The sequence below is a fragment of the Miscanthus floridulus genome, chromosome 7, assembly GCF_019320115.1.
Source record: "Miscanthus floridulus cultivar M001 chromosome 7, ASM1932011v1, whole genome shotgun sequence".
Taxonomy (NCBI): Eukaryota; Viridiplantae; Streptophyta; class Magnoliopsida; order Poales; family Poaceae; genus Miscanthus; species Miscanthus floridulus.
This window is the reverse complement of record NC_089586.1, coordinates 112,867,145-112,880,599: the sequence shown is the minus strand read 5'-3', so window position 1 is coordinate 112,880,599 and position 13,455 is coordinate 112,867,145. Positions and strand designations below refer to the sequence as shown.

General features: G+C 44.2%; 1 protein-coding gene and 1 pseudogene across 1 annotated transcript; one reads left to right on the top strand and one right to left on the bottom strand.

The window, feature by feature from the left end:
- Positions 1-3,098: 3,098 nt before the first annotated feature.
- LOC136464310 (uncharacterized protein At1g26090, chloroplastic-like) lies at positions 3,099-6,626 on the bottom strand (annotated as a pseudogene).
- On the top strand, positions 6,613-8,655 carry LOC136464309 (pentatricopeptide repeat-containing protein At1g77360, mitochondrial-like). The gene has a single exon (XM_066463275.1). It carries the CDS (start codon positions 6,738-6,740, stop codon positions 8,214-8,216), a length of 1,479 nt encoding a protein of 492 aa, XP_066319372.1. The 5' UTR covers positions 6,613-6,737; the 3' UTR covers positions 8,217-8,655.
- The last annotated feature ends 4,800 nt before the right edge of the window (positions 8,656-13,455 follow it).

The following is a 13,455-nucleotide window of genomic DNA, read 5'->3' as shown; positions in this document are numbered from 1 at the left end:
CGAACCGACCATCAAACCACAACATAGAGTCTGATGCCCCTCATAGAGCCTCCATAGCGCGCCACATGTTCACGCCAAATGAACAGTGCGAGCACTCGGTCCGACGCCATTTCCAATGTGGGTCCGACGCTCCTGCACCCTTCTCTATTGTTATGGTAGCCTGTCGAACCCCAACGCCACTGGTCCGATGCCACTCTGAAACAGGGTCCAATGCCCTAGTTTCAGCCCAAACAACTTCTTCATCTTCTTTTCAAATGTGCCAACACCACCAAGAGTATCACCACCTTGTGTATGTGTGTTAGCTTTTTACAAACATTTTTCAAAGGATTTTCACTCCTCTTTCCATGCCACTCGATCCTAGCATCGCATGCAAAGCTAGATCGCTCAAGTGACACTAGATGACCGATATGCAAATAAGTTTGCCTCTCATAATAGTACGGCCATCTATCCTAAATTCGGTCATGCACTTCTCTACACACAACCTTTGACCGGTGAAATAAAATATCCTACAAGTCATACATATGCCTTGCGCATTCTATTTCATCTCCTCCAATATTGATGCCACACAAGCATCAACCTTCATCAAGCCACTTGATCATCAACATGAATCAACCCTTGGCTTGATCTTCCTTGAATGATATGATCCACTTCATATCATCATGTGACATTTTTGGTTCATCGATCGCAACTTCGCTTGCTCTTCACCATTGCCTCGGTCCATCGGCTCCATGTCTTTGCACAAGCTTCCCTGCCATGTACAGTTTGTCGCTTCAAAGCCTTCGACTTGCCCTTCACACTTGCAATCGGTCCATCAACGCCAAGTCTTGTCTTGATCTTCTCCACCTAGCCACATGACTCCATGTCATGTATCATATGCAATAAGCTCCTTCATTGACATATAGGTGAGCATTGCAACACAATTAAGCCATCTCCACCTCCATGGCTTAAGTTGCTCACACTAGTGTACCCGTGGACTAATTCATATGTATCTCAAAATAAACATATATTAGTCCACATAGGTTGTCACACAATTACCAAACCAAATAAAGATATTTCAATCTCCCCGTTTTTTGTAATTGATGACAACTGTACAAAGATATGTAAATTAAGGGCATTTGGATTTTATGTTACTTATCCAACTTTTAAGCTCTATGTTAGGATTTGAATAATCACCATAAAACCTGACTTGGTAGTGATAACTCTGCCTACATGTGTGCTCAAATGGTTTGGTTTCAAGCTTGCACACATGCATAAATATGAAATTTGTGGGAGTGTTAGCACTACTTAGTGATGCTAAGGTATACATGATAGAAATATACCTTTGTAGCGTGTATACCACATTGGAGTCATCCTTAGCATCAACTTTTGCTAGGAACTAGATACCACGTGAGATCATCATTATAAACAAGGTTCTAGTTACCATTTTCTATACTAAGACTAGACTAGAGATACCACTAAATCAATCATTATCCAAGTCTTAGCTCTAGCAAACACTTGCACACAAGCATGTAGGAATTTAAAACTTATGCAATGCAAGCAAGCAAATGTAATGCACAAACAAATGCATCAAACATGTATTCATTATCTTGCTCCCCCTACTTGTGTGCTTCTCTTGTTCAAGAATTTTTGATCCCCTTGCATTCTTCAAACTTGCTCCCTCTTGGCCATGTCCATGTCTTTGTCATGCAAACTCTCCCTTAGTGCAAGCATCATATTTCATATCTTTGTACCAACTTCTCCCCCTTTGTCATTAATTTCCACAAAAAGGGCATCATTTCCACAAAGGGTTGCACTAGGGTGTAGATGGTTGACACATGAATCTTGCATTTTTTATGGACACCACCATATGTTGGAATGATACTACTTGTAGAAAAGCATGTGAAGGTCATACCACTTGATAAGCTTGAGTTCTTGTAGGTGAGGAAACTTGACTTAAGCTTGAGTTCTTGTAGGTGAGGAAACTTGACTTGATTTGATCAAAGTTGAGGATCACTTGTGGAACCACCATTTATTGTACTAGATACCACTTGAAGCCATTTAGAGATTATTATACTATTATTGTTCATTATTCTTTTACATGAAGCCATTAACTAATTAAACTCATAAAACTGTTATTAGTGCTAGACTGCTACACAAAAGTGAAGCGCTTAAAGTATCCAGATTGTCTAGTTTGTTTGAATTATCATCTCTGCACTATTCTCTCCATACATACGTAAATATAAGGGAAGTCAAACTATTTAACGTTCAACCAAATTCATACAAAGGAACAATAATAACAATACCAAATGGGCATTATCAGATCTATTATGAAACATAATTACTTTACATCCTTCATGGGGTAGATGTTAATGCCTTGTCAAACTTAAAATAGTTTGACTTTAGAATATACCCAGGATAGTTTCATCCCATATACAGTATTTATGAACATAGTACCATGATTGTGATTTAGACAGTGGAAACTCTAAAGTTATCATGAAGATTAGGACCACTTGTGATCATCTGGCATTCAAGGGGCTAGGGATGTGCCTCAGCATCGAATGATAGATAAAAACAAGACCAGTCTGAATGGTTCGGGACCAAGATACAGTACAACCAAACATGGACCACTTTAAGACCGTCATGAACTACTACAGGGCTATACAGCGGGCCTTTGTGACAACTTCAGAAACAAGGCACCTGCTAATAGATTACTTCCTTGATGTCACAAGTCAAACAGATTCATCTTGCACAAAAAAAGAGTCAAACAGGTTCATCAGCAACGACGTGAGAGCAATTCGGTGATGGCTTCTACGTGTACAGCAATTTCCCTCCATTCATGTATACCATGACGCCGCTTGTCATTATCAATCAGAGGGTTCGGCATTTGGTGTTGGAATCCACCAATGCAACCACTGTGAGGAAGAAAATTAGCCTTCATGAGGAGATTTTAGTCGTTTTGAAACTTTTGGCTTGCATGATGTAAGGCGGAAATTAGCCTTCATGAGGAGATTTAGTCGTTTTGAAACTTTTGCCTTACATGATGTAAGGTGGTCACGCCTAAAATATACTGGAAGTCTGGAACTCTTCAATCTTGTTAAACACTTTGCTGATAATAAAGTGGGGGAAACCTTTTCTTAAAAGAAAGACAGTTCCCTAGAACAACGTTCTGATCACAAAAGCAGTGCAATAAAATTGCCAGATTACTATTTACTCGAGTATTGCGCGCCTCAGTACGATTGTGCAGTTTCACTTTGGTTGAAAGTTGAAACGAACAGCACCACAAAATTTAGGCTACAATCAGAAACAGACGTGCAATCCCAAACTTGCTCATTAGTCGGTAGTAAAACTGCCGATCTGAAGTGGGACTCCAATCCCAGCCGGTGCCAGCGATTCTGCTACCGGATGCTAACAATAAGGTTCATGTCAACGAATTTGGCACCTCTGACCTTTCCCTGCATCGTAGGCGGCAATTTTATGACGCACCTCTGATCTCCAGCTTCGACCAACAGTTCTGATCCACCTCTATACTGCATTTTTTAGACAAAACAACAGACCAATAACTCAGCGTCTGCAGGAATAATCATAACCAATAAAACTCAATGGCTATTAGCCCTGTCCCTTAATTGCTTTCAATAAAAGCAGAGATCTTCTCTTATTTTTTTAAATGACTATTAGCCTGTTTAACATGCCCTCTGCATAACATATCGAAAACCAAATATTACAATTAACAGTGGGCCAAACCGGCTGGTAATATTGGAATAGTATGCTAGTTTAGTTCAGACGACTAGCATGCAAATGCAGATAGGATGCGTTAGTCTGTTTAAGGCCATACTGGCTCATGCAAAGGGGAATACAGATTTGCACATGCCACTTGCAATTGAACTTAGTATGTAAAGACAGGCAAATAGTGGATTTTTTTAATGAACCGAGCAGAAGAGCTGCTGATTATATTAATAAAGAAGACCTAGACTGGGCTTACAACGGTACCATAGAAAGCAACACATTACGACTAAGACAACTCAGCCAACAACATGCCGCTGACAACATGTGCAAACAACAACAAAGACAACCATATCACACATCAACCCCTATGACCCATTAAGAAGAGGCAAAGTGACCTCTGCCACTAGGTCCCAGAAGGCATGACCTTTTAAACCCATCAGTGGCTTGAGAAGGTCCGGCGGCAAGACCCATTACGCCACTTAATGAATAGTACTCAGTACTCACTAAAATGATGTTGATATAAGCAAGATCAGCAGCATTGCAAATGAAACCGCATGGAGACAATATGAATGTAGCAAATGTGGTTGGTCATGTGGTCGCATCTAAATATTATTCAGGAAGTTCAGATCCCAAATCTTCTTGTCTTGTCTGTTGTTTTTATGGTTCTGCATTCGCTGTTACAAAAGGCTCGAGTGAAGACTAAAACTTTACATCAAGAAAGCATGATTTCTGGATAATTAAAACTACTAGAATTTTGATGGTTACACAACATATGCAATAGAGAGAGAGAGAGAGATCAATCGTCTTACTTGATATAGCTTTATTTCAGACTTATCAAAGCCTGGCATGAAAAGGCTTAAAGATTTCTGAACAGAATCAAAACTGACTGAAGGATACACCAAGGTGGACGTATTCCTCAGCTGTTCCTTTGCATTTTGGGTCAATGAGCTTAGTGCTCTGCTCCAATCTGTAGAAGAATCATTTGGGAGAAATGGCAGAAACGACAAAGACAACGGCAAGAACTTTTGAGCAACTTCTTGGTGCATTTCAGAAGGGTCTTCAGTATATCCAAATGCCCCACATATTTGACCGCCAGCTTGAGTGGTACAACCCCAGTATCATAATGCAGAGGATAGAGAGATTGATCTCCTATGATCCACGATAAGGAAGCATGCAAGTTTTGAAGGATCGGCAAACCATACCGAGACTTTCTACATAATTTAGCAACTTTTTAAGTAATATAAAAAATTAAATGCATTGTGTTTTAGCTAAATTAAACCAGGAAAATTTACCTCAAGTAGTTGTTCGATTTCATTCCATATCTCTGTACTAAGTCTCCCCTCACTAGTTTTGCCATTTGGCCTTGTAGAATCATATACTAGTTTCAGTAATGAAGGAGAAGCAAGTCTTCCCATGTCAGTCTTCTCAGCTAGGTCCCTCACATACCTCAAGTAAGACCTGTCTTTTGTAGAGCATAAAATTAAATTTTAGAATCCAGCCTTTTTTTAAGGGAATATTCAGAATCCTGATTGAAGTCAAGGTTATGGCCAAGCAAGGAGAACATATACCTTGCTTGATCAGTAGCACCTATCAGCCACAGAATTTCCTCTGTATTGTTGCAATCATACATGATCACATCAAATTTTGGTTGTGAATTACTCCTTCCAGCTGAAAAGAAGGAACTTCTCAAGAGCTAAGACTGAACAGATCGAATCCATTCCAGGTAAAACTCCAAGTTCCTCTCCTACAATCTGTCACAAGGAAAACAGCAACCAAAATGAATGCTTTTTATCCTCACCAGACATGTTATAGCAAAGTAATCACCTACCCCTTCAAGGATTCCTTGAGTAAAATTGACCTGGGCGTCTACCTTCTTTATCCGGTCCAGGGGTTCAAGCAGCAACTATGATTCAACAAGAAAACAATCTTCAATATCAAGACATATTCCAGAATATCACAAGTTTAAATCCTGAACATATGTGATTTCTTTCAACAAAGTATTTTACCTTACTAGTCTCCAGCTTTATGGCCGAGAGATTGGCCGCACACTCAGTCAGAGAATTCCCAATTTTACTGCCCATCAATTGCTCCGCGGTAGGATCTTGGGACTGAACAACCAGGCATGTCTTTAAGCCTTCACTTGTATAATACTATAACATGAGAAAGAACAAAACAGAGGCAATTCGTTCATGACCAACATAGTGGATGATTCATACATTACAACATACCAGAACACTCTATAATAAGACAAAGGCTTGTAATTTTACAATAGATATACTCAGCTCAAAGCTGTTACCCACAGCATCATTGCTGTTCTCCAGAGCAACATTGTAGACTTGCGGTCTAGTTTTTAGCAAGTCATCGATGCAGCAGCGAGCTCACACGAAAACTAAGGCCCGTTCGGCTTACCCTGGTTCGACTTATTTTTTTCAGCCGGAACAGTGTTTTTCTCTCACAACAATTCAGCCGAAACAATGTTTTGTTTTTCTCTCATAACAATTCGGCCGGAACGGTGTTTTTCAGCCAGTTTCAGCCAAGATTCAGACCAGCGAACGGGACCTAAGATTTATCATCAAAATAATGACAAATACGATCAAGGGATAGAGTCATAGAGCAAATTTTTGTCACCTGAGCGGCGATGGTGGCCGCGGTAGTCTTGCCGGAGCCGCCCTTGCAGAGGAAGATCACCAGCTTCGGCGGCGGACTGGCGTCACCGGAACTGGCGACGACCACACGCTGCCTGCGACCTCTCCGGTGGGCCACAGCATGGGCATGCCTCGCTGAGCTAACCAAGGACGGCGCCATCCGCCGCCGACGCGGCTTTGCCTCGCGATTTGGTCGGGATTTTGGTGGTTCCTGCTCGGACAGTCGACTCTACTCCTTATTAGGATATGGGTCAGGACACAGAGATCTCCAGTACATAAAGCAGGACATTTACATATTTACCATTATTTACCCCCATCCCTGCCATCCCTTTGACCTGCAGCCTCTCCCCCTCTCCCAAACCCCACCTATTACGCGGGTTCGCCGCCGCGATGTCCGATCACCGGGCGAAGCGGCCGTCCGACGGCGCAGCCACGGTGGCATCGCCGGCGGCGAAGCGCGCCCGCGACCCGTCCTCGCCGGCGTTCGCCACGAACAAGGAAGCCCCCGACATGCCCCCCAAGATCCGCATCTTCTGCGAAATCCTGGCCTCCCGCGCCGACGACGCGAAACTGATAGCCGAGCTCGACAACGCCGACATCCGCGTAACCACCGCTGACGTCGAGCAGGTGCTCCGCTTCTCCTACGCGCACCCGCGCGCCGCCGCCACCTTCTTTCGCTGGGCGGGATACCAGCACCTCGGCCACGAGCACTCCCCCTACTCGTGGAACCTCCTCGTCGACATGCTCGGTAAAAATCTCCTCTTCGAGCCCATGTGGGACACCGTCCAATCCATGCACTCGCAGCGGCTGCTCTCGCTCGCCACTTTCGCCTCCATATTCTCCTCCCTGGCGGCGACCCCCGGCGGTTCCCCGCTCAAGGCGTTCATGGACATGCCGCGCTACGGCATGGCCCGCGACACGCCAGCGCTCAACTCGCTCCTCTCCGCGCTCTGTCGTGCCAACCGCCTCGACGACGCCCGCGCCGCGATCCCAGTAGCCCGCGCCGAGGCCGGCACGCCCCCGGATGCCGACTCCTACGCCATCCTCCTCGAGGGCTGCGAGGCTGCCGCCGACCCGCGGGTTGCGCGCGAGGTGTTCGACGAAATGGTGCATGCCACTGGCTTTATTCCTGACAACGTGCCTGCCTATGACTCCTTCCTCACTACCCTTGTTTCAAGTGACTCCTCCACGGCGCTACCGGAAGCAATGCAGTACCTGCTTGTCTTAAGCAGGCGCGGCTGTTCGCCAGGAGAGAAGTTCTTCCGTGCTGCTCTCGCTGCACACCTTAAGGCACGACAATTGCTCGGTGCCGTGGAGCTCTGGGATGACTTTGTTGGGCGTCGAGGACTTGTCCCAGATATGGAAATGTATAACACAATGATCATGCTGCAGGGCAGTCTTGGGCAGGCTGAGGTGATAGTGAATTATCTCGACGATATGATCTCCAACGGAGTGTTCCCTGATACCAACACATACAATGTGGTTCTCCAGCTTTTGCTGAAGGGAAGGAAGCTCCGAGAGGCAGCTGCAATATTTAGTGAGATGGTCAAGAACGAATGTTGGCCAAACGAGGAAAATTGTTCACTTGCACTTTGCATGTTTTTGGATACACGCTATTGGGAGACTGGGATCAAAGTCTGGAGCTGCATGGTGGAGAATGGCTTGCCACCTTTAGAGGAGTGTGGGAACATGCTTGTATCAAAGCTGAAGGATGACAGGCTACCTGAGGCATGCAAATATGCAGAAGACATGATTGATCGGGGTATCAAGTTGAGTTCATCGACACTGTCCAAGCTGAAGCAGTGCCTGCAGAAGATTAAGAAAGGAGAGATCCATGATCACCTACTTAGAAAATGGAAGGCACATTAGTTTGTTGAGCTCCCTTGTATGCGTAGCCTGATTAAAGACGGGTGGGAATGGGATCTTAGTGTTGGCACTGAAGTTCCTTTTTATCACTATGTAACGTTTCAAACAACAGTTGGAAGTCCCTTTCTACATGGAAATTATCATATTAATGAGTTGGAGCATTTGGATCTCAAGGAATGAACACATCTTCCAAGGAATTCTACCGTCTATATCTAATTTCTGGGCCTTTTTCAAGAAAGAGTTTGCTCTGGTCACCCATAGAGCAAAGAAGAAATATTTCCCTTTTATAGAAGAATGGCTAGAGCGCCAATTGTAATCTTTTTAATATTCTTTGTATCCTTTTTTGCTTCATGTTAAATTTTGTTGCTTGCACATTTCTTTTTTTCTTCTATTATTACTATATTTTAACCAGTAAGGGGTACCCCTCCTGTTTGTGGGAGCTTGTCTTGCTGTCTGGTTGCAATTTGGGTAGCTGTTCCTTTTATGTATTTGCAGAATTATCAATGCAACAGTCTAGGCATAAAAGTGCATTGTAACATTACCAGGTGAAAACGTTTGGTATCGTGACACTTTAAGCTCCCAGCACGTCTTCGGTCTTCTGTCTGGTATGGTTTCGGAGAGTTTCAGTTCTCTCTTTTCCCTCTTATGATGCAGTTTGATTATTGAAAATGTAATGGTTGTTCCGTTATTGCCTTTGGGTTCAGAGTGAGTAATGCAAAGTTTAATCTACATAAGTCAAGCTCTTCTCTATAAAATGCATTAAACACCCCACATAGGTTGCACTTCACCACAATTCAGGCCACATGCATGCACATGAGAGAGGAAAGCCAGGTATCATTGTTGTTGATTTTTGGTTTAAGTGGGCCCTGTGTGATGCCTGCCCATTGTAGCTTGTCTCGACCGATGCTGAGTTCCTGGCTTCCTGCATTTGGTTTTGGACATCGATGCACACATTGTGGTTAGTCTTATGGAAGAAAAGGAAAGACAAGCCATCTGGGCTAGGGCTCCTTCTGGGTAGCTACTGAACACCGCCTCATTGATTTCTTCTTCTGATAATTCGGCTGTGAGCAGCATGTTTTCTCCTACCTCATCTTCCTTCCAAAAACCATCTTTCAAAGACAGCTCCTCTCTCCTCCGGTCCTCCCGCTTAAGAAGATCCTTATCAAATTCCATCGCCACTTTCATAATACCTTTTTGTCCTCAGCTAGGCAGAGTATGGTCCTTCTGGAACAAAAATGAGTTTTTTCTATGCCTATGGCCGCCATGGCCTGAAATATATGTTGTATCCTGATCCTCTTCCAATATGTTACGGCCCTGGTGCCTGAAATACAGAGCGTGTCGAGCTTTGATTTGCTCTGGTGCCCTGAACATTTCAAGCTCCTTAGCAATTCCAACCATCCTCTCTTTCTCGCTACAAGACAAAGTCCTACTCTCCGCGGCAATGTATAACTTTGTTGAGTTTCTAAGAATTACGCGTTTATGTCTATTTTGGGCTGCCACTACGTCGGTTGTCAATCTCCGAACCACTCTGTCATGGCACCTTTTCATAGGTTGCGCTAGGTCTGCCATGCTTTTTTCACGACTTCTCTAAACCCCTCCCTCTCTCGGTGGAGGTTCTAAGATTTCAATCATAGGATATGATCCTAAGCGATGCAATTCGTTAACAATGCAATACAACAATGATAAAATGGACAGGTGTGTTATCTATTAATACGATTTGTTAACATTCATGTGCAAGTGAACAAAGGTTGTCATCGCCAAGATGTTGATAAGCATATTAGTTTTCTTGCTTCTTCGTTATCTTTATTGAATTGATTCATCGTGAATGAAGAAATCTTTTATGCCTTATTGAGCAATCATAAAAGAAGGTAGGTCATTGCTCCTTTTAATGTTGTGACGTTCTACAAAAGTAAAATTTATTACCACCCACTGGCCCAAATTATAGGCTATTTTGGCTTTTCTAGGTACGTAGCTTTTGAAATGCATCAAGTAGATATATAATATGTCTAGATGCATAATAAAAATTGTGTATCTATAAAAGCTAAAACGATCTATAAATTGGAACGAAGAGAGTAATTATTAAGTGATTTATGGATAATTTTTTCTTCTAAAAATCGATTGATTATTAAATAAGATCAAGACTCGAACTTCACAATTGATACTATCATGATTGTTTGGAAGAAAAAAAAAGTCAACTTTATATATTTATTACCTTACCTAACTCGTTCTATCATTTTTTATCCTGTGCTGTGTGCTTTGGTTTATTTTGGGCTCCTGGGCCTTAGAGAACTATAGTGAAAGTGCATCTAGCCCTTTAGTGGGTTTTGGATGATTGAATGATAACGTGATTAAAGGTCTAACCCGTTTGCTAAGTATAAACATGTAATAGGTTATCTCACAGGTACTTAATGAAAGCCAAAATGATGTGTTGTTGTATAAACAATCTAGTTCAAGCACAAGACAACAATGCAAATGGAATTCATGCAAAGGCTTAGTTATTGTGGGATTCCCATGTACTATGTGAAAGCAAGCCCGGTAAGAATTAGTTGATGAGACATGAGGGATTGCATATGAAATGGTCTCATATTTGAAGCTTGCTAAATTGAAATGAAAAAGATAACAATACAAATAAATGGATGATTCAACACAAGATGTGACTTGATGGCTTGAGATGGTGAAGATAGCAAGAAAATGCTTCAAGGTACTAAGCAAGGTGAAGGGCAAGCGACGGCTTGACGGCCGAAGAACCTAGCTAGGGTGAAGAAGGAAGTACTTGCATCTAGTTGAGATACTAATCAAGCTATGATATGATGGAAGTGACTGGATACATTTGGGATTATTCAAAATTGATGAATGAAATCAAGTCACATGCTCAAGATGGCTATGCTCAAGTGAAAAAATCAATATCAACATGTTGGCACCCTCACTTGATGAATATTGTAATACACGACTTCGGTTAAAAGAGATCAACTCAAAAGGTTTAAATTCGTTATACTTTTAAATTTGAGTTAATAGGAATGCCGTACTATTAAGAGAGATGCATCATGTTGATATATAATATTTCATAAGTGCTCAAGCCAACCCATATGAATTTTGAGTGTTTGAGAGACAAAAGAGCTAATCTATTTTTGCTGGTCTGGCAATATCGGACGTGTCCGGTATGTGCCCAGCCACGATAAAATTCTTGTTGTTCTCGGGTTGGTTCGTCGGGAGTTCCGACAATGGTCGGGAGTTCCGACGTCTCACGCTTAACTAACTTAGATGGTTCACTGTCCTGGTCATACTGGACGTGTCTGGTATGGACGACCAGAGGCCAACGGCTAGTTTTCAAATGCCTTGAGGGCCGGGAGTTCCAACGTGAGTCGGGAGTTCCGATGGTCAGAAGTTCCGACATACATTGGGATTTCCGACACATCATAAACTTCAACTCAGTTATTTAGTTTTCAAATATGCTGAGGGTCGGGAGTTCCGACGTGAGTCAGGAGTTCCGACGCCTCACAACATTACTGTAACTCAGTTACCGTTGGCGCAGTGCAAGTCATACTGGACGTGTCCGGTATGCGGTATGGCAACGGCTAGTTTTTCAAGAGCAAAGTTTGGCTAGGCAGCGACTACTCGGCGACTACGCGCGCCTAGTCGCTGGGCGAAGCCCGTCGCCACGACTAGGGGCATAGTCACGCATCACGGCGCTAGGCGAAGCTAGGCGGCGCGGAGGTGGCGCTAGGCGGCGCGTAGGCGCGCTAGGCGGGTGCGGACGCAGCGCGTAGGCGCGCGAGATGAGCGCGAGCTCGAGGGTGGCCAGTTTTGGCGCGCCAAATCGGAGCGCGGGAGGAATTCCCGCGCGGCCACGAGACCCAGCTGCGGGAGGATTAGAAGGGAGCGCGGCGCCATTCGCTCGTCCCCGCCTCTGCTCCTCCCGCCGGTCCTCCTCCTCTGCTCCTCCCGCCGGTCCTCCTCCTCTGCTCCTCTCGCCGGTCCACCGATATTTGGGGAGTGGTGGTCGATTCACCGAGTCGATTAGATAGGGGCGAGGCAGTGGAGCTAGAAGCAATAGACAGGGCATGGTTCTTGGAGCGGTGACCAACGAGACCACGCGGCGGGAGCTGAACTAAAGGAGGAAGAGAGCATCTCGATGACTCCGGGAGAGGGAATTAGGGAGTTGTCGGGGCTTTGGATGGATTGCGCCGTTGCGGTGTGGTCTTTGGTGGGTTACCCCGATGTGGTTGACGTTGACAGGATAGAAAATGGCCGTGGCCCGTGGGATGACTAGTCGTCTGGAGGAGAGAAGCTGGGAGAACGGAGGGCGCGACAAGCAAGCGAGGTGTTTGGTCGTGGTGGGCGAGGCCTTCAAAGGTCAAGCGGCTGCGGCTGTAACTTTTTTTACCAGCTGCTGATATGGTGTGCTCATGGATGGGAGGCTGCTGAAATCATTCAGATAAGTTACAACTTAGTGTTTTCTATTTTTTTATGAACAGCTAGCTGTCTATTGACTAATTTACTAACTACTAGCTGTCAAAATGTGTTGCAAGAGCTAGGAACATGCAAGAGTAAGCCAGCTAGGAATCAGATATGTCTACTGGTCCTCTTTTTATACTTATTGTGACTCATATATAGTAGTTATATACATATATATAGTTATATACATAATATATATATAATTTATGGCTATATTGTCAAAACGCCTAAGAAAACGCCTAGGAGCGCCTAGGATCGAGTACTCCTGACTAGGCGCTAGGCAATAGGTCAGCGCCTAGATTCCGCCTAGCGCCTAGCTGAACTTTGCTCAAGAGGGCTATAAATACCCCCAAGCCTCCACCTTTGGAGGCTGCTGATTCTGCTGATACACATACACGTTTTTGAGCCTTGCCAACTCTCTCAACCCTCTCTTAGTGAGTGATTGATCAAATTTGCCAAATCAAATTGTGGGCTGAGTGAAATTCAAAAAGAGAGCAATCCATCCACTTGAGCACTTGTGCATGTTGTCAATCTCGTGATTTGCATTTGTTACTCTTGGACTCTTCGGTCCTAGACGGCTAGACGTCGCCGAAGAGCACCCGAGAGATTGTGGTGTGCCTCGGAAAGTTTGTAACGGTCAATTATGCCGCCTTGGAATCAACTAGTGGAAGGAGGAAAATGAGTTGGAAAAGTCTCCGGCTAGAGTGACCTTCGTGGTAACCTCTAGGGCTGACCTTCGCTGGGTCGCCCGTAGCTCCCTCAACGGAGAGTAGGACTCAAACGAGTC

Excerpts from the sequence above, each read along its gene's own strand:
- LOC136464309 (XM_066463275.1), top strand. The coding sequence starts at position 6,738 with ATGTCCGATCACCGGGCGAAGCGGCCGTCCGACGGCGCAGCCACGGTG.